Below are 27,724 nucleotides of genomic sequence, written 5' to 3'. Positions count from 1 at the left end.
GCTCCAAGGTCAGCAGTGGCGTCCCTGACAAGTTAGGCTGCGGGATGAAGCACACCAAGACGTACCTGCAATGTGCCACCGGTGTGGTATATAAAATCCCCCTAAATTGTGGCAAGGTGTACGTCGGACAAACTGGCCGCAGTGTGCACGAACGTGCCAGGGAACATGAACGTTCCCTTGGCAATGTGTCGGACTCCCACGAGAACCGCCCATCTTCTCTCTTTCAATGATAGCAACGGTCAGCACTGTGAATCACGAATTGAGGACATCAAAATTCTGCGCAGAAGTAAGGACAGATTAGCGCACAAATTCTCAGTACCGTTTTTTGTCCAGGACAAGAGCAGCCTTCGTGTCAGCACCACATCACTCTCCCTGCGAGAAAGCCAATTGAGATCATTAAATACACGATGAAATGCGATTTGCTGTTCTTAATCTGTGGAAGAAAGTTTTTACCATCGCTCTCGTTCACTCATTGTGTAGAAATGGGGAGAATTCTGCTTGGAGTCAAAGCCTGTCCTGCGTATTTCTTCCAGTGCCCATGTGTTTTATTTAGCGCTGAATAACTTGTTTCTAAACCATGTTTCACCAACTAGTCCAGCAGCGTGTTTTGTTGAGAGCGTATCAAACGGCTAGATAAGTGTCGTAATGACAACGCGGCTAGACGAGCTTCCTCTACCTCAAAGTAAATCAGTGACGATGATCGAAACGACGCTTCAAGTTCGGTGACTCTAAATGCAGGTAGAGACAACGTCTAACCAGAAGCGAATCCTAAGGCTAGCCAAGCAAGTTACTTTCGCAAAAACATTTGGTTGGCAAGCGAGCTTATCACTCTGATTCTAGCGCTCGGATCAATTTCGTATCCTTTTCTGTTTGTGATGGTGCTCGCGAGGCTCAAATTTATCATTTCTATGTTGCGCAAAATACTCCGAGATGTATCTAAAAGATTCCAAGCGCGCGCGTGTTTCTACAATGATCCAGCTTATACTAGTCACCGTTTGGGGCTTATCTATACACTTTTCGCCTCCTATAAGTTACGTGGTCTAATAAATTGCATGTAAGCCTCAGTGCCAGAACAAAGCCATGGTTGTTAAACGTGCAAAGGCGTCACGCTTCTCTGTTTATGGCCACAGGGGACGCACCTGTACCCGCCACTGGGAATGATTGCGACACAGCCTTGCTGCTGACTCTCGGCGAAGAAGGCATCGGCTACGAGATATTAGCCCTTCTGGTGGTTGGTCTAATCCTCCTGGGAATTACGTGCTTCATCCTCTCAGGATACGGGGGCCCTGGAGAACCAGTAACAGTGAAGGAAGTTTTACTGGAAGAAGACGTAGAAAAAGAGAAGAAAACAGTCCTCGCTCTCCGAGAGAGCAAGGACTTCAGCAAGCATACCCTGCTGGTTTGGAACCTGCACAAGCGTTTCAGTGACATCCATGCTGTCCGAGGAGTGAATTTATCGCTAAAACCTTCCGAATGCTTTGGGCTGCTGGGAATTAATGGTGCCGGCAAAACCACAACTTTCCAGATGTTGGCTGGTTTGGAGAGTTTATCTTTCGGAGATGCCATGACAGAGACTGCTACTCTGAGCGAAAATACCCGTAAGGTGAGAGTGGAACATCAGGGAGTATTAAGAAACATCTCTAAACGAAAAACCTTCAAATTCATGTCAAATTTACATTCAAATATTGTGTATTACTGTCGTAAGCGTCAGTATTTCTGTAGTGCTAAAGCACTTGTTTGTAGTACTTAAACCTCATTATATCGTAATTTTCTTTAGTCTGTGTCTCGACCTTAGTTTTCTGTACAGGGTAAAGAACATTCTGATGTCACCGTAGATATGTGTGCTCTCCCAACACGTTGACTTCTAACACCACACAGACATTTTGTCGGCACGACAGGAAACATCAGTAGTTTCTTCCGACCTGGTTGAGCTATTAGTGAGGCTTGAGTGCACTGGCTGCCAACTTTCCAGAAGCTTTTCTCGGTAAAACTTTTAACGAGTCCACGATACAGACAATTAAAGGCAAAATTACGTTTTTTTACTCCATGAGATATTTTGTCCGGTCATTCTTCTGAGTGATTGAGTTTCATAATTTGAAGCAGAATTAACTCTGTGAACTAAGGGTAGAGAGAAAAATATCGAGCAGTGCGAAATGTCCTGATACCTATGAAACCTAAGCCAAAATAGAATGTTACTAAAAGTTTTCCATGCTGAAGTTTTGCATGCCAGATCTTCAACTGCGTGACTGTGCACTACATAGGAGATTTTTGTAAGGAGCGAGTAATCTTCTGACTAGAAAATAAGTAGCGCTTATCGATGTCCCATGAAGGGCTGGCGCGCAAGCTGTGGGCCGTGTGTGAAAGGAGTCAAGCTTTTGCTGAGTGTCGGACTTTCAGTTATACCCTGTAAAGAAACAATGGCGTGTTGCCGCCCAAAAACCAGTGCCATACCTGATTATGAGCCCAGTATGCCGTTGGACACTGGGCGCACTTGGACGCGGCATACTGGCACGCTCCGCACTGGCGGCACTGGTCGCCCGGAGAAATAAAGGCCTATTAATGAAATTAAAAGCTATAACGTTTCGAAGCACCTCAAGTAGTAAAAAAAAGGCATCTAGCGCTCTTCGAACTCGCTACCTCTTAATCTCTAGCTCTCTACGCTAACCACACGGCCACGCCGAGCACTGCAAATCTTTCAAGCATTTTTGCATTATATGTCATGACCGCATTTATAAGGTTGGGATGTTTCGCAGTGTACAGGTCATTGCTGCCGCTGTCGCAATTACACCTTCTTGATCATTGGAACTTTCTGCTTGCTCTCACGACTTGCAACTAATGTTCTGGACGCCTATGCGCACTATTTTGTGCACTGGAATAATTTAACCTGTAGAGTTTAACATTGCTGGCAAATTTACCAACGCCGGCTCTTCGGTGGTGCACTGCTACCATGGGCGTAATTTTCACTGAACACGGAGATTTTGTACAAACCTTCAAGGAAAAAAGTGCGACCAAGCTTCAATACCGGCAAGCGCAGCAGCGACGACACTATTTTGCGTATAACTAAACCTTACTTGTATGTAAACATTTCGGGAAGTGTTGCGATGACCGGGGGCTCGGCTGCTTAATACGCAGAGCAAGAAGGAGCGCAAAAGCTTGAGAAACACGCAAAATATTACAAGCGCTGTATATTGGTTTTTTTTTTTCGCTCATGGGCCCATCGCTCGGTATACTACTCTCTTCCTTGTTTTATTTTTTCTATCTGCTGTTTATACTGGGCCGCGGTGCAGGCTACGCTCGCTAATGCGTAGGGTCTGTTTGGAGTCTGAGCTTGAGCCCGCATTGAACATTTTGGCAGTAATCATTGCGTTACAGTGCCCTCAAAATCAGCTGTGAAGTTTGATATGCATGTTAGCCTACATTGTTCAATTCCAGTTTTAGTTGTGCGAAATAGTGCGTCATTAGATATCAGAGGCGCGGCGATCGTGGTCTCTCTCGAAACACTCGAAACAACCTATCGAAACATCTTATCTCTAGAAAAAAGATACAGCCTATGTTTGTGCTGTATGTGCGCTAGGGCCGCACTGGTCCCAGTATAGCCATTGCGGCCCCAGTGCACATACAGCGCTTCTCCCAGTGCATCGCGAATGCCAGCGTCACACCCAGCGTCAAAAATCTAATCCTAGCGTTTTTCTAGGGAAACCAGAATCTTCCTGTTACTGCTCCAGTGAATATCGCAGACCTCCAGCGCGCCCAGCAGACGCAGTGCAAAACCAGCGTGGAAATCTTACTGGTTGCGCACTGGAAGACGCTGGGAGACGCTGGCTTTTACAATAGGACGTGCACAAATGCGGTACCAAACGGCCGTGCGAATCACATAAGTCTAACAATAAGAGTAGGCAGCCTATTTGGAGACGATAAAAGGGGGCTAGCGTCTAATTGGGCCATCTAGTTTAAGGAATACTTTCAGTCAAACCCACTACAATTCAGAAACATTTTTCGATAAAACTAGAAACATCGAATTTATTTTTAGCAAAACGTGGTGCTTGCCAAGTGGGAGACGAAAAGCTTCCTTTCACGAATTTGAGACAAATGAGTTTCGCGCAGAATTACACCTTGGACAATGAATATTCTTTTGCGCATTGTATCATGTATAACAAATACATTTTGATATGATTCTTCCTTGTAATTTTACTTTTAAACTTGCAGTGGCAAGCACAAATCGGCTACTGCACCCAGGCAGGAGGACTCTACGAGAAACTCACCGCCTATGAGCACCTCTACCTGTTTGGTAGGCTGCGAGGCATAGCGGAGGCCGACCTGAAACCAATGGTCGACGCCATCATATCCGTTGTTGATCTAGAGGAACATGCATCAAAGGAATGCGGAGTTTACAGGTTAGCAGTCAGCAATTCTGTTAAACAAGTGGTAATATTGAGATGCGCGTAGTACATGATGTGCACACGATAAATGGTGAATTCGCGAGGTGGCAGCAACATTACAACGAACACATTAATATTTATTGCGTTTTTTTTTATTTTTTGAGAACGATTCGCCTTTTTGTTTTTACCAGACTGGATAATCTTAACCTTTTGCAGACCCCAATTGCCTAAATCTTGTTCCGCTCAAGCAGTTAGAGAATAATATTTCGAAAACTTCTCACATTTCTGCATAGAGGGGATCTTATTTCATACCTACTGCAAAATTATATAGCATTTTACTATGAATAATCAGTGCTCGTTGCAGTAGTGCTTTTGTAATTTAAGAAGTTGACTTCTGGAAGTATGCAAAAACTTTAGCATGGAATTATGCATTGTATTTCTTTTAAGAGTAAAGGAGTGTTTTCTCAAATCAAATAACAATTAGGCTGTAAATGGTAGGGTTGAGAAACCAGCTAAGAGATGTGACTTTTCTTTTCGGGTAGGACATAAAGGTGTGCGAGCTGCGGATTCATCCAACTAAATCCGGCAAACGATGCGAAAGAACTAAAACAGTCAAAAAAGACAGTCGTGATTCACTCCCTAGGGAAAAAAACCTTCTAGGTAGACCTGCGCGGTGTTTGAGCCATCGCTGTGAATCTGAAAATCACATCCCGTAAACCTTTTTGCGTATATACTCAACTACTTAGAGTCTCGTATAAAAAGTGGACTTTATTACAAATTACCTAGGAATGAACTGAAAATTGTAAGCAGTGCATAAATAATTTGCGCGTGATGCAGTCATCTGTTTATCTTTCTTTAGGAATGTAACGAAATTTTAAAATGGGATGACAATTTTGGAATCGAATTGCTTGTGCTGTCTCAGAAATGACACTCGCTATTGCACTGGTAACTAGTTCGGTTCCTGTATGAAATTAGATAGGATTAATTGTCAAGAACAAAGTGCTATACGGTTCTAGAAAGCCAACGTGCAGAAGTAACTTTCTTTCATAGCAGTAGGCAGAAGCATTCATTCCATCTAAAAATAATGCACTACTGATGTGACCAACTGCTCGATGAGTCCGCTGGCTTCTTTGCAGCGGAGGAAATCAGAGGAAGCTTGCCATCGGAGCGGCATTGCTAGGCTTGCAGCCACTCGTGTTCCTTGATGAACCTTACGCCGGCGTGGACGTAGTGTCTCGCAACAAGATCTTCCGCGGTGTAGCAGCCATAAAGAAGCGCTCCAAGACGTCTTTCCTGCTCACTTCACACAAGTTAGTAGAATGCTGGGGTTTCTGCAGATTTCTATATCATTATATTTATTTGCGGAAATCGAATGCTGCAGCGCCGGCCTATCTGTGTCCTGACACCTGTGACCATTAATAAAACTAGTGTTTTCTGTCGCTTGCTGGGAGACACGTGCAAGTTTTAGAAAAAATGGGGCCTTGAAATCAACTCCACAGTTATTATGATTGACTAAAATAGCCGTATTGGACATATATTAGCAGGCAATGACGTTAGCTACAGCATGTCAGCCAAAGAGCTTATAACGTGTAGGTGCTCTCTAAAGCATTCAATATGTTCTATGAATAAACACATGAATGTGTGGCGAGGGTGCGAGGTGCACTTGCTGGTCGAGTTTGAACAGTACACGTAGCTGACTCAACAAAATGTTTATATCGGAAGATTTGAAGTTGGGTGGGCATTTGCTTTAAAGGGGTCGTGAAACGTTTTCCGGAAATTTTGCACGGCTTAGTTAAATGGAATCCTTGTCCTGCATCATATAATATACCTCGATTCGTTTCTTCGCCCGCGTTGATTTAATAGCGACAAAAACAGAATTTCGGTTTCCTAGCGCGCGTCCTCCTCAACTCAACAGGTACGTCATAGCGCTAAGCCAATGAGAAGCTCCCGTTGCCGGAGCCTACTGAGCCAAAGTTGACCAAGCTCGGTGTATTTTAGAGGTTCTAATTGTGCCCTACTCTACGTTCGCACAGGGTTTTTTAATATGGCCGACGCCTAGGTTCCTCCGTGGGTTCCAGCGTCGCTGTGCTGCTATAGTGAACTAGAATATAGTCGCTACTGTTAAAACATGGTTACATCGTGGGCTTTGAGCCTTACGCCGACGCAACTTTTCGGGTGCCAGGTCGGCGAAGATGGATCCTGCGAGCGACCGGTACAGTAACACTTGTGTCGAGAGGCCGCGGTAACCGCGGCACAACTCCGGCTTGCAGAAGCCCCGACCATCAGCCTCCCGATCCCAGCCGTTTCGGAACTACGCATTGGTATGTATGTCCGAGTCTTGCAGCCTAGCCTACGTTTGACCGTTGCGAGAGTGCGCAATCGCTAACCGAAGCTTTCGAACAGGTGCAGCTGCGGGCGGTGCGTGCCGATGCCGACTGCTCTTGAGAGCATCTGGCGAGATCCCGGCGGCGACTACGTAGTTGAAGCAGCCGTCTGGGTGTTACAGATCATCCGCATTTACTCCAAATGCTTCTTGATCATGGACTGCTAGTCGAGAACACAAGGTAAGAACCTTGAGCGAAAGGCGACATAACTTGAACAAGCGGCACCTGTTTTTCATTTTCTCGAGCAAGAAATGCTGTAATGAAATCTATTGCGGAAGGCAGTGTTAATAAAATAAAGCTTCCCCTTTAACGTTACTTACCTGCGATCATCTACACGGTCTACAGTGTTGATATTGCGCCACGTTAGCGCGAACACATCGCTGGTTTTCATATTTTTCTTGTTTTCGTAGAAGCGCATGAGCACGACGTTTCACCATGCAAATTACTGGTTTGCTTAATTCCATGCACGAGTAAATGAGAAAACACGCATCATCTGATAGTGTGAACTTGCTAAATGGAAAGGGCATGCACACTGATGTGAAGTAACGAGGGGGGGGGGGACGCTGTCCGGACACATTTGCTTGTTTTATTAGCCAGGTATGACCTTCAGCAAGTGCAGCACTTCAAAACATAAATACATAAGGAATGCCACAAGAAATGCAGTAAATAAGTACAAAAGCAATCTCATTTCGGAGGACTCTGTGCTAAGTGAAATTGCATGCAGTGAAGTAGCCTGTCTCCTGCGGAAGCCGTGGGAAAATGCACTAAAAAACGACACAGAAAAGAAAAACACACAGAGCAGGACTGGCTTCTGCAGACGATCACTAACTAGCCTGACAACTCTTGTTATAGCCTGTCCCCACTTGCTGCCAGAACAATCACCATACCAGCACTCAAAGTTTTATTTGCTAGTTTTTTTTTACCCACTTGCATTAGGTGAGTGTTGTATAGTGTGCAAATATAATTAAAAAAATTGACTTCACTGATACCATCATCAACACCTGCACACAGTAAACCTCTCCAAAATGCTTTGACACTGACATTTTACATGTGCTGAAATGTAACAACCAAAAAAAAAAAAAAAGAAAGACGTTCTCCCAAAGGCCAGTACACCGAAACTTCCACAGTTTGAGTAAGTGTTGGAAATTTTACAGTTAGCAAATGAAGTTATAGAGTAGTTTTGCGGCACTTGCAGAAAGTTTGGCACGTGCCGTGTTGTGGGAAAACAACTGAGAGCTGTTGACAGAAGTGCACTTGTAGTTTATGGCTCCTTCGAATAGAATGACTCCATGCACAGAGCTGCTTAATGCATAAGTCGCATACTTAACATCTTCGTGCTATGCGGATGATATCAGCGTGGACATTGACATCGGCCACAACACTAGTATAGAGGGTGTAAGACGACTACCAGGTTTTGTCAGTCAAAAGCTGCATTGCCTTCAGGCATTATTTTGCTGCAGTAGCAAATTGTGATTGCACTGGAGTTCTAATATTGGGTGGGTCTCATTCTCTCTCAATCACCTGCAGCAGAATTCAAAGTTTGCCATACTTCCAGGGAGAATAAATTGATAGTGAAAGTTACACTGTACAGCTTCTGTTAGACGGGAATTAATTGTACAGATGCATGAATAACTTTCAAATTTGTAAAAGACCTAAATCATATTTTCATTTTGCTATGCTGAAAAGTGAATATTGCTTTTTCTCTTGTCAACAGGAGGCACCACTACATCTGCTACAGCCAGCTTGCGCACTGGCTTTGGGGATGCCTCGGCAGACATCACAGTAAAGTCCTCCCTATTTGTAATGCAAGCCAAATAAGAGAAAGGTTTCCATCTGACAGTTACACTGGTTTCCAGTTTGTGCAAGGTTTGTAGAGTCATCACCTTATTCATTCTGAAACAAGCCGGAAAATATGAGAAGAGAGAATTGCAGGACAGCTGGACTAATAACTGGAATTTTACTAAAGGATAGAGGCAAAAGAAGACTTGCACAGAGATGCACATGTAAAAAAGGCCCCAAAAGACTGTTGACCGATTTCTTAGCCACACATACGTCCTTAGCCTTTGCAGTATAGTGTGCCTTTGGACTTGGATCTGTGGCTTCCCTTTTGTAACGAGTGGTTCTTGACCATATGGAATTTGCTTTTTTTAGATTTTGATTTTTTAGACCCTTTCTGCTTTCCACGCTTTCACTGCTTTGGGGGTTTTTCGTGCACGTGCATTTCTGTGCGAATCTTCTTTTGCCTCTTTCCTTCAGTAACATTTCAGTTGTTAGTCAAACTTTGTCTTGTGCTCCTCTCACGTGTTTCGTCTTCTGGCTGGTTTTAAGATGAATCAGTACCAACTCATCCATTTGTTAGTCTTGTTGATATCACTAGCCTGACTGCACCCACTGCTGGGCAAATGCTTCTCCCATATCCATCCGAATAACCCGATCCTGTGCCAGATGCATGATTCTCGCAAACTTCCTAATTTCATCTGCTTGCCCGAGTTTCTGCCGCCCCCTGCTAAACTTGCCTTCCCTTGGAATCTAAAAGACATATATAGGCTCACTTAGAATGAATTTTGTGTACTCACTCCCTTCCTTTACCTTTGACGGGTAGAATTTTTCTTCTTTTGGAACTGACCGCAGATACATCAGCTGCATCCATATGATCCCCGCAGACTTCCTAATCTCATCTGTCTGCCCGAATTTCTGCCGCCCCCTGCTACGCTTGCCTTCCCCTGGAATCTACAAGACATATATAGGCTCACTTAGAATGAATTTTGTGTGCTCACTCCCCACCTATACCTTTAACGGGTGGAATTTTTTTTAGCACTGACTGCAAATGCATCATAATTGTGCAGTTGTGTATATACCTGCTTGTATAGATGTCTCTCCCATATCTATCCAAATAACCCGATCCTCTGTCAGCTGCATCCATCTGATCCCCGCAAACTTTTTATCTGCCTGCCTGAGTTTCTGCTGCCCCCTGCTATACTTGCCTTCCCTTGGAATCTACAAGACATATATAGGCTCACTTAGAATGAATTTTGTGTACTCAATCTCTAACTATACCTTTGTCGGATGCATTTTTTTTTTATTTAGCACTGACCTCAACACATCATGATTGTGAAGCTGTATATACACATTTGTATATTTAGGAGAGAGGAAGACAGCAAAGAAGCGTGAATAAAAGATGTCTTGCTCTAGGTCAACTTCCTTCTAGCCTAAAAATTTTGTATGCATTGATGAACCTGCGGCCAACCAATAAATTATTTTGAAAGCAACATGTCTCTAACACTCACTTGGTAACATTATATAATGCCCAAATGTACTACAAAGTGGTGGTCCTTGTGGCACTGACAAACCTAGATTTTCTAGTTGCCGCGTTCACCTTTACACGACCTCGAAAAATAGTGGCTCATGGGGAATAGAAAAATCAAACCGTTTTCTGCAAAAGCTGCTTTGAAAGGTGGCCACTGTTTTCAGCATTTTGCAGTCTCATTCAGAAGCAAGCCAGCATAATCTGCAATCAGTAGACATGCATACAATAATATGTGCCTTATACTTTGAAATGTACCAGACTTTAACCAGTCGTAAAACAGCGTGCTGAAAAGGTATGTATAGTAAAGCCTCCTTCGTTGATGATACCCGTAGTTTGCATGAAAACATCTGCACTAGAACCTGCATGACGTTGAGTTAATTGGCCTGCTGGTTGAATATGCCACCAAAATGCTGGTAATACAATGAGCTTTGTCGGTGCTGGGGTCAAGTCTAGAAATATAAAGTTGGGATGATTTAATTGTGAAACCTTGCTGCTGAATTCACTGCAGGCTAGAATGTAACAGGATTAAAGGGCAGCTGTAGACGTAAGGGCAGTCCACATTGTCACGGCATCTTATGCGTCCTAGTACACATATCTACATACCGTGCATGTTTTGCTAGTAAACAATGTAACCACAGATTTGCGAAGCTCCAAGAATGCTACACTGATGCTGTCTGAGTAGCTGCTTGTGTCGCTGAATATTGTGAAAGCCTTTTGATGGAACGAAAACTGCTTGCTGAATACTTATGCAGAGTGAGGTTGGTCAGGAGCGCAGGTGATATGTACACCCTCGCAATTTAACCATACAAGCACAGACTGTATGATACTCATACAAATTGAAAAATATAAGGAAAGGAATTGAACTGAAGACTTTGCGGTTCGACAGTCCAAACTTCTACTACATGTGCTTTGGGCTGTGTGTGCTAGCCCGCCTGCAATCTGATTGCCCGAGCCAGGAAAATGGTACACACCCATATGAGCACCACTCCCAGTACTCTTTAACATGTACATAGAAGTGCAGGTGCTTGGGATAAACCTTGGCTGCCACAATGCACCTCAAACAATGGCATGTTAGCCAGAATAGCAGGTTGGGCTCGTTGGTTTTCCATCCTGAGGTAACAGCGCAAAATGTGGACGGGAGCACAAGACGAGAAGAAGATGAGACATTGTGTCGTCTTCTCGTCTTGTGCTCCCATCCACGTTTTGTGCTGTTACTTCAGAATGTCACGTGCCTGCCCAATATCTACATAATTGTCACACGAACCACTTTGTGTGTATTTACGACTACTTGCACAACACCATTGCCACCCACTGATGATGAGCAGCTGAACAGCAGTTTTTCACGTACACTCCGCTGCCATTAATTACAAATGCTATCACGCTACGACTTCCCATACCACCCCACCCAACCTCTGTGTGTAATGACTCAACCTTTGGTGCGTTTGCATGTTCTCGGGATACTGGAGAAATCCAAGATATCAATTAGTAGATTCAAGCAACTTAATCTGACATATATCTAGTGAGAATATTACAACTCTATCCATGTATACACAGATCTGTATCACCGCAACAGTCGCCTACAATTGTGGTGATGCCGCTCAGAACATGACTCATCTTTTTTTTAAGGGCATAATTCTCCACAAACCTCTGCTGAGCTTGTGGCCCCTTGGTAAGAGGCTTTCCACATCTGTGGGAAACCACTTTAGAAGTGGTGTGAATTCACAGTTTCAAAGCCTGCATTACAAATTTTTGGAAGTTTTCAACACCACACCCTTACCAGCCTTTGGCACTACACATCACTGAGTTCCTTATATCTACTTGTGCTCAAGGCCACAAGGTAGTGCTTTAGTGGATCCATACCCACTTGCCAATTATATGCCATTATGCATGCTTTCTCCATAGACTGCATCTAAATGTGGTTTCACACACAAATATTTATACTTAATTGGACAGGCGGACTGCCCAGAATGTTCCACACGTGACATTACGGAGACTCTGGAGCGTGTACTATTGGTGTGTCCCAGTATATGCGTGCAAAACAATAACTCGAGTTACTTCTTTGAAGTGTTTTGGCAACAGGCCTCTCTCAGAGGACTTATTGGCCGGTTGGCCAGAAATGGAAAGCTCTACAGGCAGTGCAGGCTTTCTGCTGCTTCTTGCATGACACAGACTCGTGACTGTGGTGCAAGTTACTATTCCTGTATATATTTTAATCAAGTCATGACCCTCTTTGTTTTTCTCTTTCTGTAGCAGGTCAGATATTAAACTTTTAAGCCAATCTATCCGCCTTTCCAATCAATAACACTTGCGTGAATGCATTTCTCCTGGATGGTTGATCTGGTAATCACACCATCGTAATGCAAGGACATGGGGCGTATGAGCTTGTGAGGTGAACAATTTTTACCCTAGAAATGTCTTTTAAATGATGTGAAGGATTCTGTATATATTTTAATCAAGTCACGACCCTCTTTGTTCTTCTCTTTCTGTAGCAGGTCAGATATTAAACTTTTAAGCCAATCTATCCGCCTTTCCAATCAATAACACTTGCGTGAATGCATTTCTCCTGGATGGTTGATCTGGTAATCACACCATCGTAATGCAAGGACATGGGGCGTATGAGCTTTTGAGGTGAACAATTTTTACCCTAGAAATGTCTTTTAAATGATGTGAAGGATTCTGAGCTCTGCTCAACATGATCCTCCTCTTTGGAGTCTTCATCAGGTTCTATGGGACTAGATGAGTGCTGTGGAAAGAACGTGATCGAAGTGGAACCAATTGGGGCCTGTTCTGGGTGGTACGATATGGTAGGGGCACCTGTTGTGCTGGCCTCACGGTATCGTTCAAAATAAAAAAAAAATCCAAAATGCGCATATTACTGCTATGAGGGCAGTCTGGCAGGAAACAATCAAATAGAACTGGTGGCTTCTGCGAGTCGAGTAGTTCTCAAATAAACATATCTGTAAGGCTACAAATCGCAACTACGTTTACTGCCTTTATCACGCGACCTACACTTTTTTTTTGCCAATGCACTGGGCCAGCGGTTTTGCGTCGGTACGACGCATCGTTTGAGGTGAGCTTTCTTCGTTTCCGGTCCATGCCGAGGCTTCGAATGACGCCGAGGTTCATTTAGGACTTCCAGTAGAAAGTAGTACGAACACATATGAACCCAATCGGTGTGCCAAAACTTGTGAAAGCGAACGTTACTTCCACTCGGAGAAGCCGTGCTGCAATCTCGCGACGCACACGGTTGGCATAGCGAGCACTCAAACCCGCACAACACGCCTAAACCCAGAACCTAACGTTGTCAGGAAAAATAGGCGAAGTCTGAGCACTGTAGACGTATTTTTAGAAAGATTACGAAAGAGGCGTCGGGAAGGTGGGGGAGCAAAGCTGCGACAACGCGTAGGGTGGAAGGGCCACCCAAGTGCATTGTAGCAACCTTTTTTTTTTTTGTTCGGTTTCCGGCTTTCCGTGTAGTGCCATAGTTAGGTCATCCGGCCGAAATAAAGGAAGCGAAGCTCGACACGCTATTCTTAGTGATGCAGCGCGGAGGCGAGCAACTAATATTACGAGTACGCGCCGCGGCGCCCGCTCCTGAAACACTCCACCCACCACTCGGATTGAACACACTTGTCGATTTCTTTGACCTGGAACCGTATTTAGATCGTATCTTTAATGACGCCAAGAATAATAATAATAAAAAAAAATTACAGCAGCGGCCGCACAACCAAGTTGTACCGGTGGTATGAGACTGCTCAAGACGTTGTGCTCCATCACGAATGTTCACAAAAAAAGAAAAAGAAAATAACAACAACAAATTAGATTGGAACCATTGTCATTTGGAGTACCCGGCGGAGCGAGGTATAGCCGTCGTTACCGAAAATCTGAACTTGAGCGTCACCTCCCGCTCTGTTCCAGAGCGCAGCGAGAAGCAGACACCACCCGCAAAGTGAGCTTTACCACCCGTCCTGCTCCGCCGCCGCCGCCGACCGCGCGTCACGTGACAGTATTGTTGAAGAAATGCGTTTGCGTGAGCGAATAATTGATGTAATATATTTTTATTTGCTAACTTTAACAGCAACCTATTATTGTATGGGAAATAATGATTACATCTGAGTTTCTAAACGGCTAAATATGACGTAGGCGAGTACTTCTAATTCCGGCCTACAGGGTCGCATGGTCGCTTCAGAAACGCAAAAATGCTGCGCTTTCAGAATGGTATTATTAAATGCAGAAGCAATATTTCGACGAGATATTTTGGAATCGGCATGCCTAATGTTTACTGAAGCAAGGAAAATTGCAACTGGGCTGCTACATTTTCGTTTCACGACCCCTTTAAGGTAGAAGTATATCGACTGTTGACAGTAGAACAGATGATTCCACATCAGGAGCATAACAAAACAACGCCAGAGGAGTGATAAGTAGGCGGCGCGCTTACCCCAAGGCGAGGTATTACCGAAGGCTGCCGTTCACAGTCATCGTGTTCATTCTTCAGTTCTTCAGAAGCTGAGCTGACATTACAACGAGCACTGGAGCGCTCTTTCGCGCTCCCCGTAACGCTTGCGAAGCCTAATTTTTTCGCAGTGTTAAATCAGATGCCGCCTACATTGTCACTTTTTCATATGGGAGTGCGCTTAAATCTGTTAGGAGAGGTAATGGGGAAAGCCAAATTACAAGACTGTTTTCACTAACATAATAGTAATTATCATTCGTAGGATCATAATCATCATAATCATCCGCTAAATGTACCAAGATCGTGGTCGGTACTGACACCATATTCAATTATTGCAGCGTTCTTACCATCACTATAATCAATATCACTATTGCATTGTAGTTGTCATTGCTATTACAATCCATACGGTAGACAAAGAGATTCAGGGCGCGACTATCACGGCCCCGTTGCAGCATAGTGGTTTGCGCCCATGGCGGAAGATGGATGTGATAGCGGTTTGTTACCTGCTGGAAAGCCTTTTTTTTATATGTCAGTCTAGAGAACATTTCCGCAGGGCATAAGCCAAGAAAGGTTCTGCGTAAATAGAGGGCTTTGAAAGTGGTGCGAAAAGGTGAGCTAAATAAGGAGTAGTGTTAGATATCTCATGTACTCTCTGGACGATCAGCACGCGGAGGGGTGATTTGAGAAAAGACTAGCTGCGAAATGTAGTAAGGGGTAAAGTACAGCTAATATATGAGATGTGCGTGCAAGACTGAATTGAAATATTTATTATAGAACCATGAAAGTTTCCCAGAGATGGTCGAGATTCTCGTATTAGTAAGACGGTGTTCGCGCTGTTTTGCGGGCATGTTTGTTGTGTGAACTTAGGTTGATCGTCTGGGAGCTGTTTCATAGAGGCCTGCTTCCCACTGTCAGTGTAGCGTTTTAGTTTGAATGCGCTGCTGTAAACGTTAACGTACCCTATTGTGAAAAGAATATTTCACAAGCCGTGCGTTTCTGCACTGCATATCACCCAATATGCTTTTTATTCCTTTCGCAGCTGCTATATTGCGAAGTCGCTCGACACGCACTTAAGAAGGCGCTTCCGCAGAATTTATCATATTATTTATACAGTGCTTGGGTTTTAGGCTGCGATATTTAACAATGACGGGATATCAATAAACATGAGTCATAGTTTTGTCCGCCCCACATCAGAGCATCAGTGGCGACGTTGATGGAATGCAGAATCCAATGACCCGGGATAAAATCTCTGCCGCAGCGGCTTATGTACGGTTGAGGCCAAAATCAAGGAGCCCGTATACTGTCCGATATCAGTCCGCTGTAATGAATTCCAGGTGGTGGAATATTATGGAGTACTCCACTACTGCTTCCCTCGTATAGCTTTTGTCGCGGAGTAATGTGAGCATTAAGGAAAAATAATTGTTTTGTAACAAATCTATCATAAAAAAAAATTTTGAAATATATTCCACGAACTGTAATGCGAAAGAAAGGATCTGCGTTTCGACGCTTTTGTTTTATGCTATACATCTGCATAGTGGCGCCTTGAAACATTTTTATCATTTGAATTTTCGTTAGTTCTATTTCCCAAGAAGTACAGCTATCATGCACCATGTATTTAGAATCATGCCTACCCCTTACTGTAATACCCCTGGCTTTGGACTCCCTGAAAAAACCACCCTTATAACTGAACAGAAATATTCACGCTGGGATATTGCAGTAATATTTCTAAGCAAGTAGTGTCATTCATCTGTATTTTCTTCCGCGGGTTTAAGAAACTGTGGCATTTTAATCAGTGCTAGTTCTCTGTTTTATGTAAATTGCCAGCAGAGGTGCGACACATAGGACCGTATTACGTATATATCCAGATTACAATCAGCTTCTTTGAATTGATTTCTATTTACCCTTTAGTTTTATGTGATGATCGATCTCCTGAAAGAGAAATATATATATATATATATATATATATATATATATATATATATATATATATATATATTTCTCTTTCAGGAGATCGATATATATATATATATATATATATATATATATATATATATATATATATATATATATATATATATATATATATATATTGTGAAGGAGAACAAGCAGGGACGCGGCCGTTCTTTCGAACGCCCAGCTTTATTCTCTCTTCATCGTCGTCTCCTTTTCTCCTGCACTGCTCACTTCGTCGTCGCCTAGTACATTACACTCGGCCACGACTGCGCTCGTCCCTAAATAGAGCACCACGGCATCGCAGACATCTAATCTGCTGCACATGGCGTTTTTCTTGGGCGCTGTCCTCCTGTGTAGCCATGATGATATTCGCACCAATAATCTTTGCTTATTGTCTGCTTCACCGATTGGTGCGTTGCTCTCTATGCGGGACTCTTTGGGCAGTTGCTGCTTGGGCCTTCTGCCGAGGCCTTGATTATAGTCATGCTCCTGAACTTTTCTCCAATGCCAGTTATTTGCTGTTGACTTGCTCTCCTTGCGCGGTATTCGATGCTTTTCCCTGATCTGGTACTGCCATCGTGAGGCATCCGCAGTGGTGACAAAAATTGAAGAAGCTTCACCACAATACTTCTTGCTGCTGCCATCGTTTCCACCGGAAGCACCGCGCCATGCACAGCTTCCCTGAGTATGCCGGTAGGTGTGGTTCCTACCTTCCCGACGAACCTGCGCGGTATTCCCATCTCGCACACTGACATTGGCCGCAGTGAGGCCTTTTTTCCCTGGAATTACTTCACATTCAACTTCCTGCCCTTTCCGGATGCGGCGGAGTTTACGGGAGTGTTGTAACGCGGTGCGGTGGACAAAAATGCCCTCGCCAGTGTCAGTTCGGTTGATGAAGCCATAGCCGCCTACCACGTTAAACCATTTCACAGTCCCACTCATGCGCTCTCGGGAAACAGAGGCTTTCTTTGGGTGTTGCACCGCTTCTTGTTGGTGTTGCATGCGGTTAACCTCACTTTTAGGATGCTCGCCCACGGGCAGGCTAGAGGCGGTACGGCACGAGCGGAGCTGCACATTACCGTTTTCGATGGACAGAGCCACGTCCCCGGACATGAGGTAGTCTGCGCCCAAGATGAGGTAAGCCGGCATGTCCGCAAACACCGGGACGCCCACCAGGACCTTACTGCCAGCCTCAGTCCGGATGCAGATATCGACTGCACCGACGGGAACAGCGCTTCCCCCCAAGCCTTGCAGAGGAGACGAGGTCCATTGACTCATCGGGCCCGGTGCATGACGTTGAAGCAATGCCGTTCGCTGAGCACCGGTGTCAACCAGTGCGGTCAACTCGCCGATGCCGTCAACATGAACCAGCAGGAAGGGAAGAGGGTGGTTCTGGAATTGTATGCTTGGGCGGGCAGCTTGAGGACAATCTTTGTACATGTGGCCCTGTTGTCCGCACGAAAAGCAACCGCGGCGTTGCTGTGGTGCTGCTGCAGATGTCCCGGCGGCAGCAAGGATCCCGCGACGACTGGCGGTGTCGTGCAAGGAGGCCGCTCGGTAGACAAAGACGGAAAGGCTGTCAGTGTCCAGTGTAGACATAATCGATGCGTGGGTGGCATCGTGAAGCCCGTCGACGATGTATTGTTTGGCTGCGGACGTGGGCCACTCGATGTTGCAGGCCTGAAGAAGACGGACCTTTTCATAAATGTAAAGGGCAACGTCTTCACCTGGAGCCTGGCGCCGCGCTCTCATCATCGTGAGTTTGGCGTCGTGCGCACTGGCCAGAGGCGTAAACGCAGCTAGGAGGGCAGAGGTCCAGGCCGACCAAGTTGTGTAGCGGCGGCCTGTGATGTGCTTAGCCGACGACGAAGTGAAGTGTGCAGCAGCGGAGAAACAGAAGAGGATGAAGATAGAATAAAGCAGGGCGTTCCAAGGAGCGGCCGTGTTTCTGCTTGCTCTCCGTCACAATGGCGCAGTCGACGAACGTCAGGCCCGACCCGGACCTCCACGACCCGCCGCTCCTCCTTCGAAGCGGCCGGACAGTCACACATCCGGCTCATTCGGCGCCTGGGACCCCTATTTCACCAGAGAACGGCGTCCATGCCTCCTCGGCGGATTCGGCTCTGGCGGCCCTCCGTCCCGAAGTGCTCTCAAACCTCCGGGAGGTAACCGCCACTTTCACCGCAGCGCTTGGCCGCGTCTCGATGTCCTCTGGGTGCCCAGTACCACCGGTACAACTTCCGGAGTTCCGTGGATTTTCTGATGACGCCGAAGCATGGGTTGAACTTGTCGACGCTGCTGCCCGGCGTTCCGCCTGGTCCCCAGCCACCACGCTCGCCATCGCGGAAGACCATCTCCGTGGTGCCGCCCGCGCCTGGCACCAGTACGAAGGCCGCCGCTACACCACTTGGTCGGCCTGGACCTCTGCCCTCCTTTCTGCGTTTACGCCTCTGGCCAGTGCGCACGACGCCAAACTCACGACGATGAAAGCGCGGCGCCAGGCTCCAGGTGAAGACGTTGCCCTTTACATTTATGATAAGGTCCGTCTTCTTCATGCCTGCAAGATCGAGTGGCCCACGTCCGCAGCTAAACAGTACATCGTCGACGGGCTTCACGATGACACCCACGCATTGATTATGTTCACACTGGACACGGACAGCCTCTGCATGTTTGTCCACCGGGCGGCCGCCTTGCATGACACCGCCAGTCGTCGCGGGGTCCTTGCTGCTGCCGGGACATCAGCAGCACTTCAGCATGCTGTCCGTCCATACATGGCTCTATCCGGCTCTATCCAATATCCGGCTCTATCCAATATATATATCCTATATATATATATATATATATATATATTGTTAAGCGGGTATGCTGGCACTGGAAGCGGGCACTGGTAGCGAGCAAGACCGGAGCGATGGTGGCTTAACTTGAAGACAGCTAGTCCACCAATGCACTTCCTCTTTTTCAGCGATATGTGGGCATAATCGGAACTTTTTTACAATCTGGAAACCGCAGAAAAGAGGACCCACACCGGCGACTCATGGAGACGAAAGGATAGCGGGATAGTAACGAGGCTTCAAACGGTCAACGTGAACAATCTCACGCCCACGGCGGCGAAGGTCGTTGGAAGTGGCTAGCGGTTTAGCTAGGAATTGACGGGAGAAGTCTGTTGGAGCACTAGATAGGGTCCGTGGTACTTGGCAGCAAATTGTCTGGTCAGACCTGGTGGCGTCGATGGGACCCAGAGCTCTACGTGAGCACCAGGAGAGATTTGGTGGACAGAGCGGCTGCTGCCGCTGTGTGCTTTCTTTTGGGCTTGCTCGTCCGAAGTAAGCGAGCGAGCCAGCTTTGGACATTCTTCAGCGTGCTTGACAGCTGCTGAACGCGATGTAGACTGAGATATCAGGACGGTAGGGAAGGAGCCAGCTTTGGACATTCTTCAGCGTGCTTGACAGCTGCTGAAAGCGATGTAGACTGAGATATCAGGACGGTAGGGAAGGATGGTGTCGAGTGGAGACGAAGGTTCACTACAAAAGAAAAAAATGGCGAGAATCCGGTAGTTGCTTGAACGGTGGTGTTGTAGGCACCGGTTATAAATGGCAGAATCTTGTCCCAATGTGTGTGATCGGAGGCTATGTACTTGGGCATCATGTCACCCATTGTGCGATTGAAGCGCTCTGTAAGGCCGTTGGTTTGAGGGTGGTACGAACTGGCTATCCGGTGGATGGATTGACATTCGCGTAGGAGCGCTTCGACAACCTCGGATAAGAAAGATTTGCCTTAATCAGAACTTCACGGGAGGCCCCGTGCCGCAGAATGAAATGATGAAGAAGAAAGGGCGCGATATTATATCTGGTGGCATCCTGAAGTACTGCTGTCTCCGCGTAGCGAGTAAGGTGATCGACGGCTACGATGATCCAACAATTTCTTGCAGGTGTGTACACGAGAGGTCCATACAAATCTATACACACACGATCGGACTGTCGGTATGGGCACGGCAGATGCTGTAATGGAGCCGGCTGATGAAGAGGAGGCTTGCGACGCTAGGAATCGATTCACGAACGCACATACTTACTGGCGAAGGTATTCATACCGCGACAGTAAAAGCGTTGTCGTAACAGTTCATAAGTCATAAATACATTCACATGGCCACCCTGCGAATTGTTGCGGTAAGATGCGCAGATATCACTACTGCGTTGGCGAGGTACGACAAGCAACCACTTAAGGCCATCTTGCATATATTTGCCTCGATAGAGGAGACGCTCACGAAGCGCGAAATGCTGCGCTTGACGACGAAGGGCGCGAGTAGCCGGCGAAACGGACGAGTTTGTAAGAAGATAGATTAGTGATGTTAGCCACGGATCCTTGCGCTGTTCCGATGTCATGTCATCGATGGACAAGGAAAAAAGGCGGAGGTGCAGGCAGGGGACAACGGAGCGTCAGGCGGCACCGGCGAGCGACATAAAGCGTCTGAGTAGGAGTGCATGTGCCCTGTGCGATGGATGACTCGGATATCATACTCTTATAGTCGGCGAGAGGGCCGGTGGAGTAATTTAGTGAAGACAACCAACACAAAGCGTGGTGGTCCGTAACAACATAGAAGGGGCACTCACACTAGTATGGCAGAAATTTCTGAAGTGCCCAAACAATGACCAAGCATTCCTTTCCTGTCACCGAGTAGTTGGTCTCGGCCTTGGTCAAAGTTCGACTTGCGTATTCCACAACGCATTCCTGACAATCGGGTTTTCGTTGAGCAAGAACAGCGCCGAGACCGGCGATCGCTTGCATCGCTGTGCACTTCGGTAGGAGGTAAGTTAGGTAAGTATAGTGCCCAATTTTTTAAAAGCAACATCGCACGCCGGTGACCAGGCAGAAAGTTTGTGAGCACCGAGAAGTCGCGTCAGAGGGGCAATGATGGTCACGAATTTCCGAACGAAACGCCTAAAATAAGAGCACAAGCCTATAAAGCTCTGTAGTCGCTTGATAGATGCTGGCTTCGGGAACTCAGCGATGGCGCGGAGTTTACGTGGATCAGAAAGGATGCCATCCTTGGACACTGAATGCCCTGAAATAGTGCGTTGGCGAGCGGCGAAATGGCACTTTTTCAGATTTAGCTGTAGACCGGCGTCGCTAAGACTCTGCAAGGCAGTTTCAAGGCAAGTTAGGTGGGTCGAGAAATCGGATGAAAATACGACATCATCCAAATAGCAGAGACATGTTTGCCACTTCAGACCGCGGAGAATATTGTCCAATATTCGTTCGAAGGTGGCGGGCGCGTTACACACGCCAAACGGCATGACGTTGAACTCATACAGCCCGTCGGGTGTCTTGGGGCGATGGTCCTCAGCCATTGCAACTTGCCAGATCGTAAATCGATTGAAGAGGGAAATTCCACTCCATGCTGGGTGTCCAGCGCGTCGTCTATGCGTGGTAGCAGATAGGCGTCCTTTCGCGTGATTGCATAAAGGCGGCGGTAGTCCACAGAGAATCGAATAGACCCGTTTTTCTTCTTGACTAAAACGATTAGGGAAGCCCAAGGGTTACTGGAAGGCTGAATGACACTTCTCGTAGGCGTCTCGTGGACTTGCTCATCAATAATGTGGGGCTCTGAGGCTGAGACACGATAAGGACGCTGACGTAGTGGGGCATGCGTACCAGTATAGATGTGGTGAGCAGCATTTGATTTCCAACTCAAGAGAGGCTGCTGAATCTCAAAGGAAGCTCGGAATGGGTTCAGCAAGTCAAGGAGGTTGGCGTGTTGAGCTGGAGCGAGAGAACAGTCTATGGCTTTGTCAAAGTCAGTGAGAGGCGATAAAAGAGACGTGGAATGAGGTGGGCTAAAGGCACTGACGCTGTCGAAGATTGTGTCGGCACAGATGGAAAGCAGCGGCGGAACGATAAAAAAATGTCCTGATCGAACTGGCTCGGCACACTAAACGCACTCGCCACGTTGAAACGTGAGTGGAGAGAATGAATCGTTTGCAAGGGCTAGTTTGGTGCGGCAGCTTCATACACTTAGAACGGCGCAGAGGGAAGACAGTGTCGCGAGACGAAAAAGAAAGATAGGGTGAAGAGCACTGTACAGTCATAAAGAGAGGTACAGTTTAAAAACACAATGGCATTAGATGAAGGCGGGATATCAGCAACACCCGCAACGTGATATTTGGCTTCCCCAAGAAAGTTAGCGGCGGTCGGGGTGGTGGGCAGCGGAGAAAGCTCTACTTCTGCACGAGCGCAATGAATTATGCTGCGATTGCGACAGAAGTCCCACCCTAAAATAATGTCATGAGAGCAGTCACTGAGAACGATAAAACTTATGACGTAGACAACGTCCTGAATTGTGACTAGAGCCGTGCAGGCACCGAGTGGTTCGATGTGCTGAGCAGTGGCGGTGCGCAAAAGAACGCAGAATACGGCAGAACAACTTTTCGTAGCAAGCGGTACAGTCTAACGTCAATAACCGACACAGCAGCACCAGTATCTACAAGCGCAAAGGTACAAACATTTCCAATGTTAAGTTCGATTAAATTGTTCCACGGAGAAGCACGACTATCACTGGTCAAAAAAAGCGCAGTACTTGCCTGCGGAACGGCGTATAGTGGTTTTCCGGGATTGGCGAGTTCGAACCATGACGCATCGGCGATGGCGAGCGACGGCGGTGAGAGATTGAGCGGTTATCATGCAAAAAGCGGTCAAAGTGGGACGAAGGCTGAGGTGGCGTACAGGGAGGGGACGGTGGCTATTGCGCGTAGGTCACCGGGCTCTGATCTAAAACCTACATGGCCGGGCGACGGCGGCGGAGGCGTGCTACATGGCCTCGGAGACCACATACAAAGCAAACTTGCCGGTTGTCAGATGTGCGCCAAGGACGTATAATAAGTGGCGCACGGCGCTGAGTGAAAAATGCCCGCTGAGGCGAACCGTACGATGCAAAAGGCGTAGGAGGCGGTGCTCTCGCGGAAACCTCAGCATAAGACAGTGGAGTGGGTCCGGGCGTCGGAACAGCGTCGGCATGAGTGAGCGGAGCTGTGAGTGGAGAAACATGAAGAGTTGGTTGTTGAGGGGATATAAGTGCTTCGGCAAGTTGTTCCTGAATAACCTGGCGTGTGGCAGGAGCCAGGTGTGAGCGGGATTGCGGTACGTTTGGAATTAGTGAGAATTGCCGTGCAACCCCTACCCGTACGAAGCCTTTGATTTCTTGAGTAAGGGTGCAGCCGACAGTAGCATCGCACATAGTCGCGATTCGTCGTAGCTTTGACACACCGTGACAACTTCACTTACAGTGTGGGAACCTTACAGAATATTGAATGCGCCTTCGAGGATGCCCCTCAAGATGTGGCGAATCTGCTCGGCTTCAGTCATCGTTGTATTTACGCGATGGCACAAATCTAAAATGTCTTCGATGCAGCTAGTGAAAGTTTCTCTGTCTGCTGCATCCACTAGCTCAAACGGTGTTCGGCGCGAAGCTTCCGGACCGCAGAGCGATCGAAGCTATCCACAAAGCGAGACTTGAACTAGACCCAAGTGTGGATGTCAGCCTCGTGATTTGTGAACTACAACTTTAATACTTGTGTCAAGTAGAAGATAACGTTGTTCAGCTTCAAAACATCATCCCACTTATTGTGGATGCTCACTCCTCCACGTCCTGATCGTCGGTACCGCTGAACACCGGCGGGTCCTGCGGTCGAAGCACGCCGGACGCATGAAATAGAAGGGGCTGAGGGAGCGGGGCCGATAGTATTGCAGCATGAACGGTCATTGAGGTCGGAATGTGGCGGCTCCACCACCAAATGGAATATAAATCCCGCTACCCCGCAACCTCCACCAAGTGTTAAGCGGGGATGCAGGCACTGGTAGCGGGCACTGGGGGCGAGCAAGACCAGAGCGGTAGGGGCTTAACTTGTAGACAGCTAGTCCGCCAATGCACTCCTACATTCTCAGCGATATGTGGGCGTAATTGGAACTTCTTTACAATATACATATATATATATATATATATATATATATATATATATATATATATATATATATATATATATATATATAGTCTTGTATATAGTAAGCCATCGTTCGAACAAACGTCTTTATTCTAGCCACAACCTGGAACGCTGTGGAGCGCCGACGCCGATCGGCGACGGTATGCGATGGGACAACGCGGTAGTTCACGGGAGATGTTTGCTGGAGCATGATGTAAGGAGCAATATAGTGATGGAGGAACTTCTCGCACAATTCAGGCATGCGGATCGGCGTCCAGAGTAGCACTTCATCTGCTTAGAAGAGGGCAGTGCGGTGGTGCTAGTCATAGCGGTGCTTCCTTTCTTGCTAGGCGGCTTTAGTACTGCGGCGAGAAATTTGCCGGTAATGGGCCATACGTGTAGAAAACTCATCGCCCAACGATGCAGATGAGGAGGAGGGGGAGGGCCGGAGCAGAAAAGAAGGTTGTGTCGAATAGAGTTGTTGGTAGACGGACATAAACTAACAAGAATGGGCTGTAGCCAGTGGTGCGTTGAACGGCGGAATTATAGGCATAGGTAACGAAAGGCAAAACGGTGTCCCAGTTCTTATAGTCAGGACTTACGTACATGGATATCATATCGGACAAGGTGCGCTGAAAGCGTTCGTTGAGGCCATTTGTCTGATGATGATAACTAGAAGATGTCTTGTGAACAGTGTTGGCAGCGTGGAGTACTTCCGCCAGGACTAGGGAAAGAAATGTCTTCCCGCGGTCGCTAATCAAAATATCAGGAGCACCATGACGCAAGACGATCACTCTCAGGAAAAATGCGGCAACTTCAGTGGCGGCACCGGAGCAAACAGTGGCTGTTTCAGCATAGCGCGTCAGATGGTCAATGGCGGTTACAACCCATTGATGACCGGTGGCCGCAAAAGGTAGGGGGCCGAATAAGTCAATAGAGAGAGAATCGAAAAGCACGGATGGGCAAGGAAGAGGTTGCAGGGGGCCGGCAGGAAGAATTGTTGCCCGCTTACGATGTTGGGGAGGCGCAAATGATGATATGTATTTGGCGACGCTGGTAGAAAGCCCGGACCAAAAGTAGCGCCTTTTTACAGTCGTACGTCTTGTGGTGTCCTAAATTACTGGCAGTGGCATCATCATGGTAAGCCTAGCTCTAACACTCGATGATGGAGAGAGCGAGGAACAATTGGAACCCATCGGCGACAAGTCGTGTGGTATAGAGTGGTAGTGTTCCGTGTTGAAGCCGGAAAAGGCGGAGCTGACGACGCAAGCGACTGTTGGGTGCTGGTGATTGACCACGGAGGCGAGCGACAATTGGGCTGCAGTAAGGATCAGGCTGCTGCAATGACGGAAAGTTACTGCCTCGATCCAGCGGAGCGACCTCGATGGATGCAACATCTAGACGATCACCAGAAGGCTAACGTGAGGGGTAGAGTGCAGGGGCCGCAGGGCAGTTGGTTGGAGTAGAAGACAGCGGGCAACGAGAGAGGGCGTCAGTTTTCTGCCGGATTTGTACATGATGGTGAAGGTGTACTCTTGTAAACGTATCACCCAGCGGCCGAGCCGACCGGATAAGTTCTTTAACGACGACAGCCAACAGAGCGCATGTTGATCGGTGACGATTGTGAAATGGCGGCCATACAAATAGGGCCGAAAGTTTTGAACACACTGAACAATGTCAAAGCATTCTCGTTCCACGCTAGCCGTTCTTTCACAGCAGCTGAGCGTAACTATAGCATTACGGAATCTGTAGATACGCTCAGCTGCTGTAAGAGTATGGCTAGCGTATGCCACCACCTGCTCTTCGGGCGCAGCGTTGCGTTGCAAAAGAACGGCACCATATTGCCTTGTCCACTGGCGTCAGTTGGAGCTGTCTCATCAAAATGTCAAAGCACAGAACCTGGAGTTAATGCTTGCTTGAGGGATTTTAATGCCTGTTCACATTCATTGGACCATAAGAAAAGCGCGTCAGGCTTGAGGAGGTTGTGTAAAGAAGCCGCAATAGAAACAAAGTTCCGGATAAAACGTCGAAAAGACGACGCTAACCCGAGGAAGCTGCGCAGTTCTTTATGGCGTTTTGGGTGAGGAAAATTATTTACAGCTGCAATTTTGTCGGGATTAGGCTGTATGCCCGCCTTGGTAACGACATGGCAGAGGACTTTGATGGTTTTGCTGACGAAGTGGCATTTTTTAAATGTTGAGCTGGAGACCAGCTCGTGCCAGACATGTGAGATTTTCTGTAAGACGGTAGAGGTCCTGGGCGAAGACCGACGTAAATATAATAACATATCTAGCTAGGACAAGCCCGTCTTCTATTTCGTTCCTCGAAGCGCTGTGTCAATCATGCACTTGAAGGTGGCTGGAGCAACATAAGCCGAAAGGCATCACATTAAATTCATGAATACCATCGGCAGTAGCAAATGCAGTCTGGTACTTGTCGGATTCATGCATAGGGATTTGCCAATATCCGGAGCGCAAGTCGAGACTTGAGAAATACTCTGCTCCCTGATGACATTCCAGTGCGTCGTCGATGCGTGGTAGCAGGTAAATATTGTAATGGGATAAACTTCAAGCTGTCAAGGACTTCCCTCTGCCTCGATCTTCTACGCATGCGCGAAGCTTTTTCGGCTCCATTTCCGACGTTTCTTCAAAAATGTTGCTGCTATCGCCCGCACCCTCACCGACCTCCTTAAGAAGGACACCCCTTTTACCTGGGGCTCTGCTCAAGAAAACTCATTTTCTTCACTGATTCACTTGCTCACTTCACCACTTGTATTCGCCCATTTCGACCCGTCGGCTCCAACAGAAGTTCGCACAGACTCCAGCGGATATGGTATCGGCGCCGTGCTCGCCCAACGTGGTCAAGGTCAAGATCATGTAATTGCATATGCGAGCCACCTTCTTTCCACTGCAGAGCGCAATTATTCATTTTCAGAGCGCAAGTGCCTAGCCCTTGTTTGGGCAGTGTCTAATTTTCGACCCTACCTGTTTGACCATCCCTTTTTGGTTGTTACTGTCCACCACACTCTTTGTTGCCTTTCTTAACTGAAGGACCCTACAAGCCGGCTTGATCGTTGGACATTGCGCCTTCAAGAGTGTTCTTACGCCGTTGTCTACAAGTCAGGGCATCTACATCAAGGCGCCGACTGTCTGTCTCGTCACGCTGTGGAACCTCCAGATCTTGCACAGTGACTTCAGTTCATGCTTGTTCGCTATCTCTGTTCTACTTAACATCGCGGCAGAGCAACGGTAATACTCCTCCTTGCGTCCACTAATTGA

The 27,724-nt window shown here is 47.0% G+C and overlaps 1 protein-coding gene and 1 long non-coding RNA gene across 2 annotated transcripts in view; both read left to right on the top strand.

Annotated features, from left to right (window-relative positions):
• Positions 1-1,120: 1,120 nt before the first annotated feature.
• The window catches only part of LOC146193809 (phospholipid-transporting ATPase ABCA3-like), a 92,538-nt gene continuing 65,934 nt past the window's right edge, over positions 1,121-27,724 (top strand). The window contains exons 1-3 of the mRNA XM_084600611.1: positions 1,121-1,603; positions 4,207-4,394; positions 5,516-5,689. Of these exons, the coding sequence (XP_084456737.1) occupies positions 1,121-1,603; positions 4,207-4,394; positions 5,516-5,689 (845 nt within the window). The remainder of the gene's footprint in view (positions 1,604-4,206; positions 4,395-5,515; positions 5,690-27,724) is intronic.
• On the top strand, positions 6,186-9,202 carry LOC146193810 (uncharacterized). Its single transcript, XR_014706867.1, has 3 exons — positions 6,186-6,700; positions 6,783-6,943; positions 8,478-9,202. It is a non-coding gene; the product is annotated as an uncharacterized LOC146193810 (long non-coding RNA).

Source organism: Amblyomma maculatum, chromosome 4 (genome assembly GCF_055883805.1).
Source record: "Amblyomma maculatum isolate TAMU_Amacu chromosome 4, ASM5588380v1, whole genome shotgun sequence".
Lineage (NCBI taxonomy): Eukaryota > Metazoa > Arthropoda > Arachnida > Ixodida > Ixodidae > Amblyomma > Amblyomma maculatum.
Note: the sequence above shows the minus strand (reverse complement) of the source record. Positions and strands in the feature narration are given on the sequence as shown.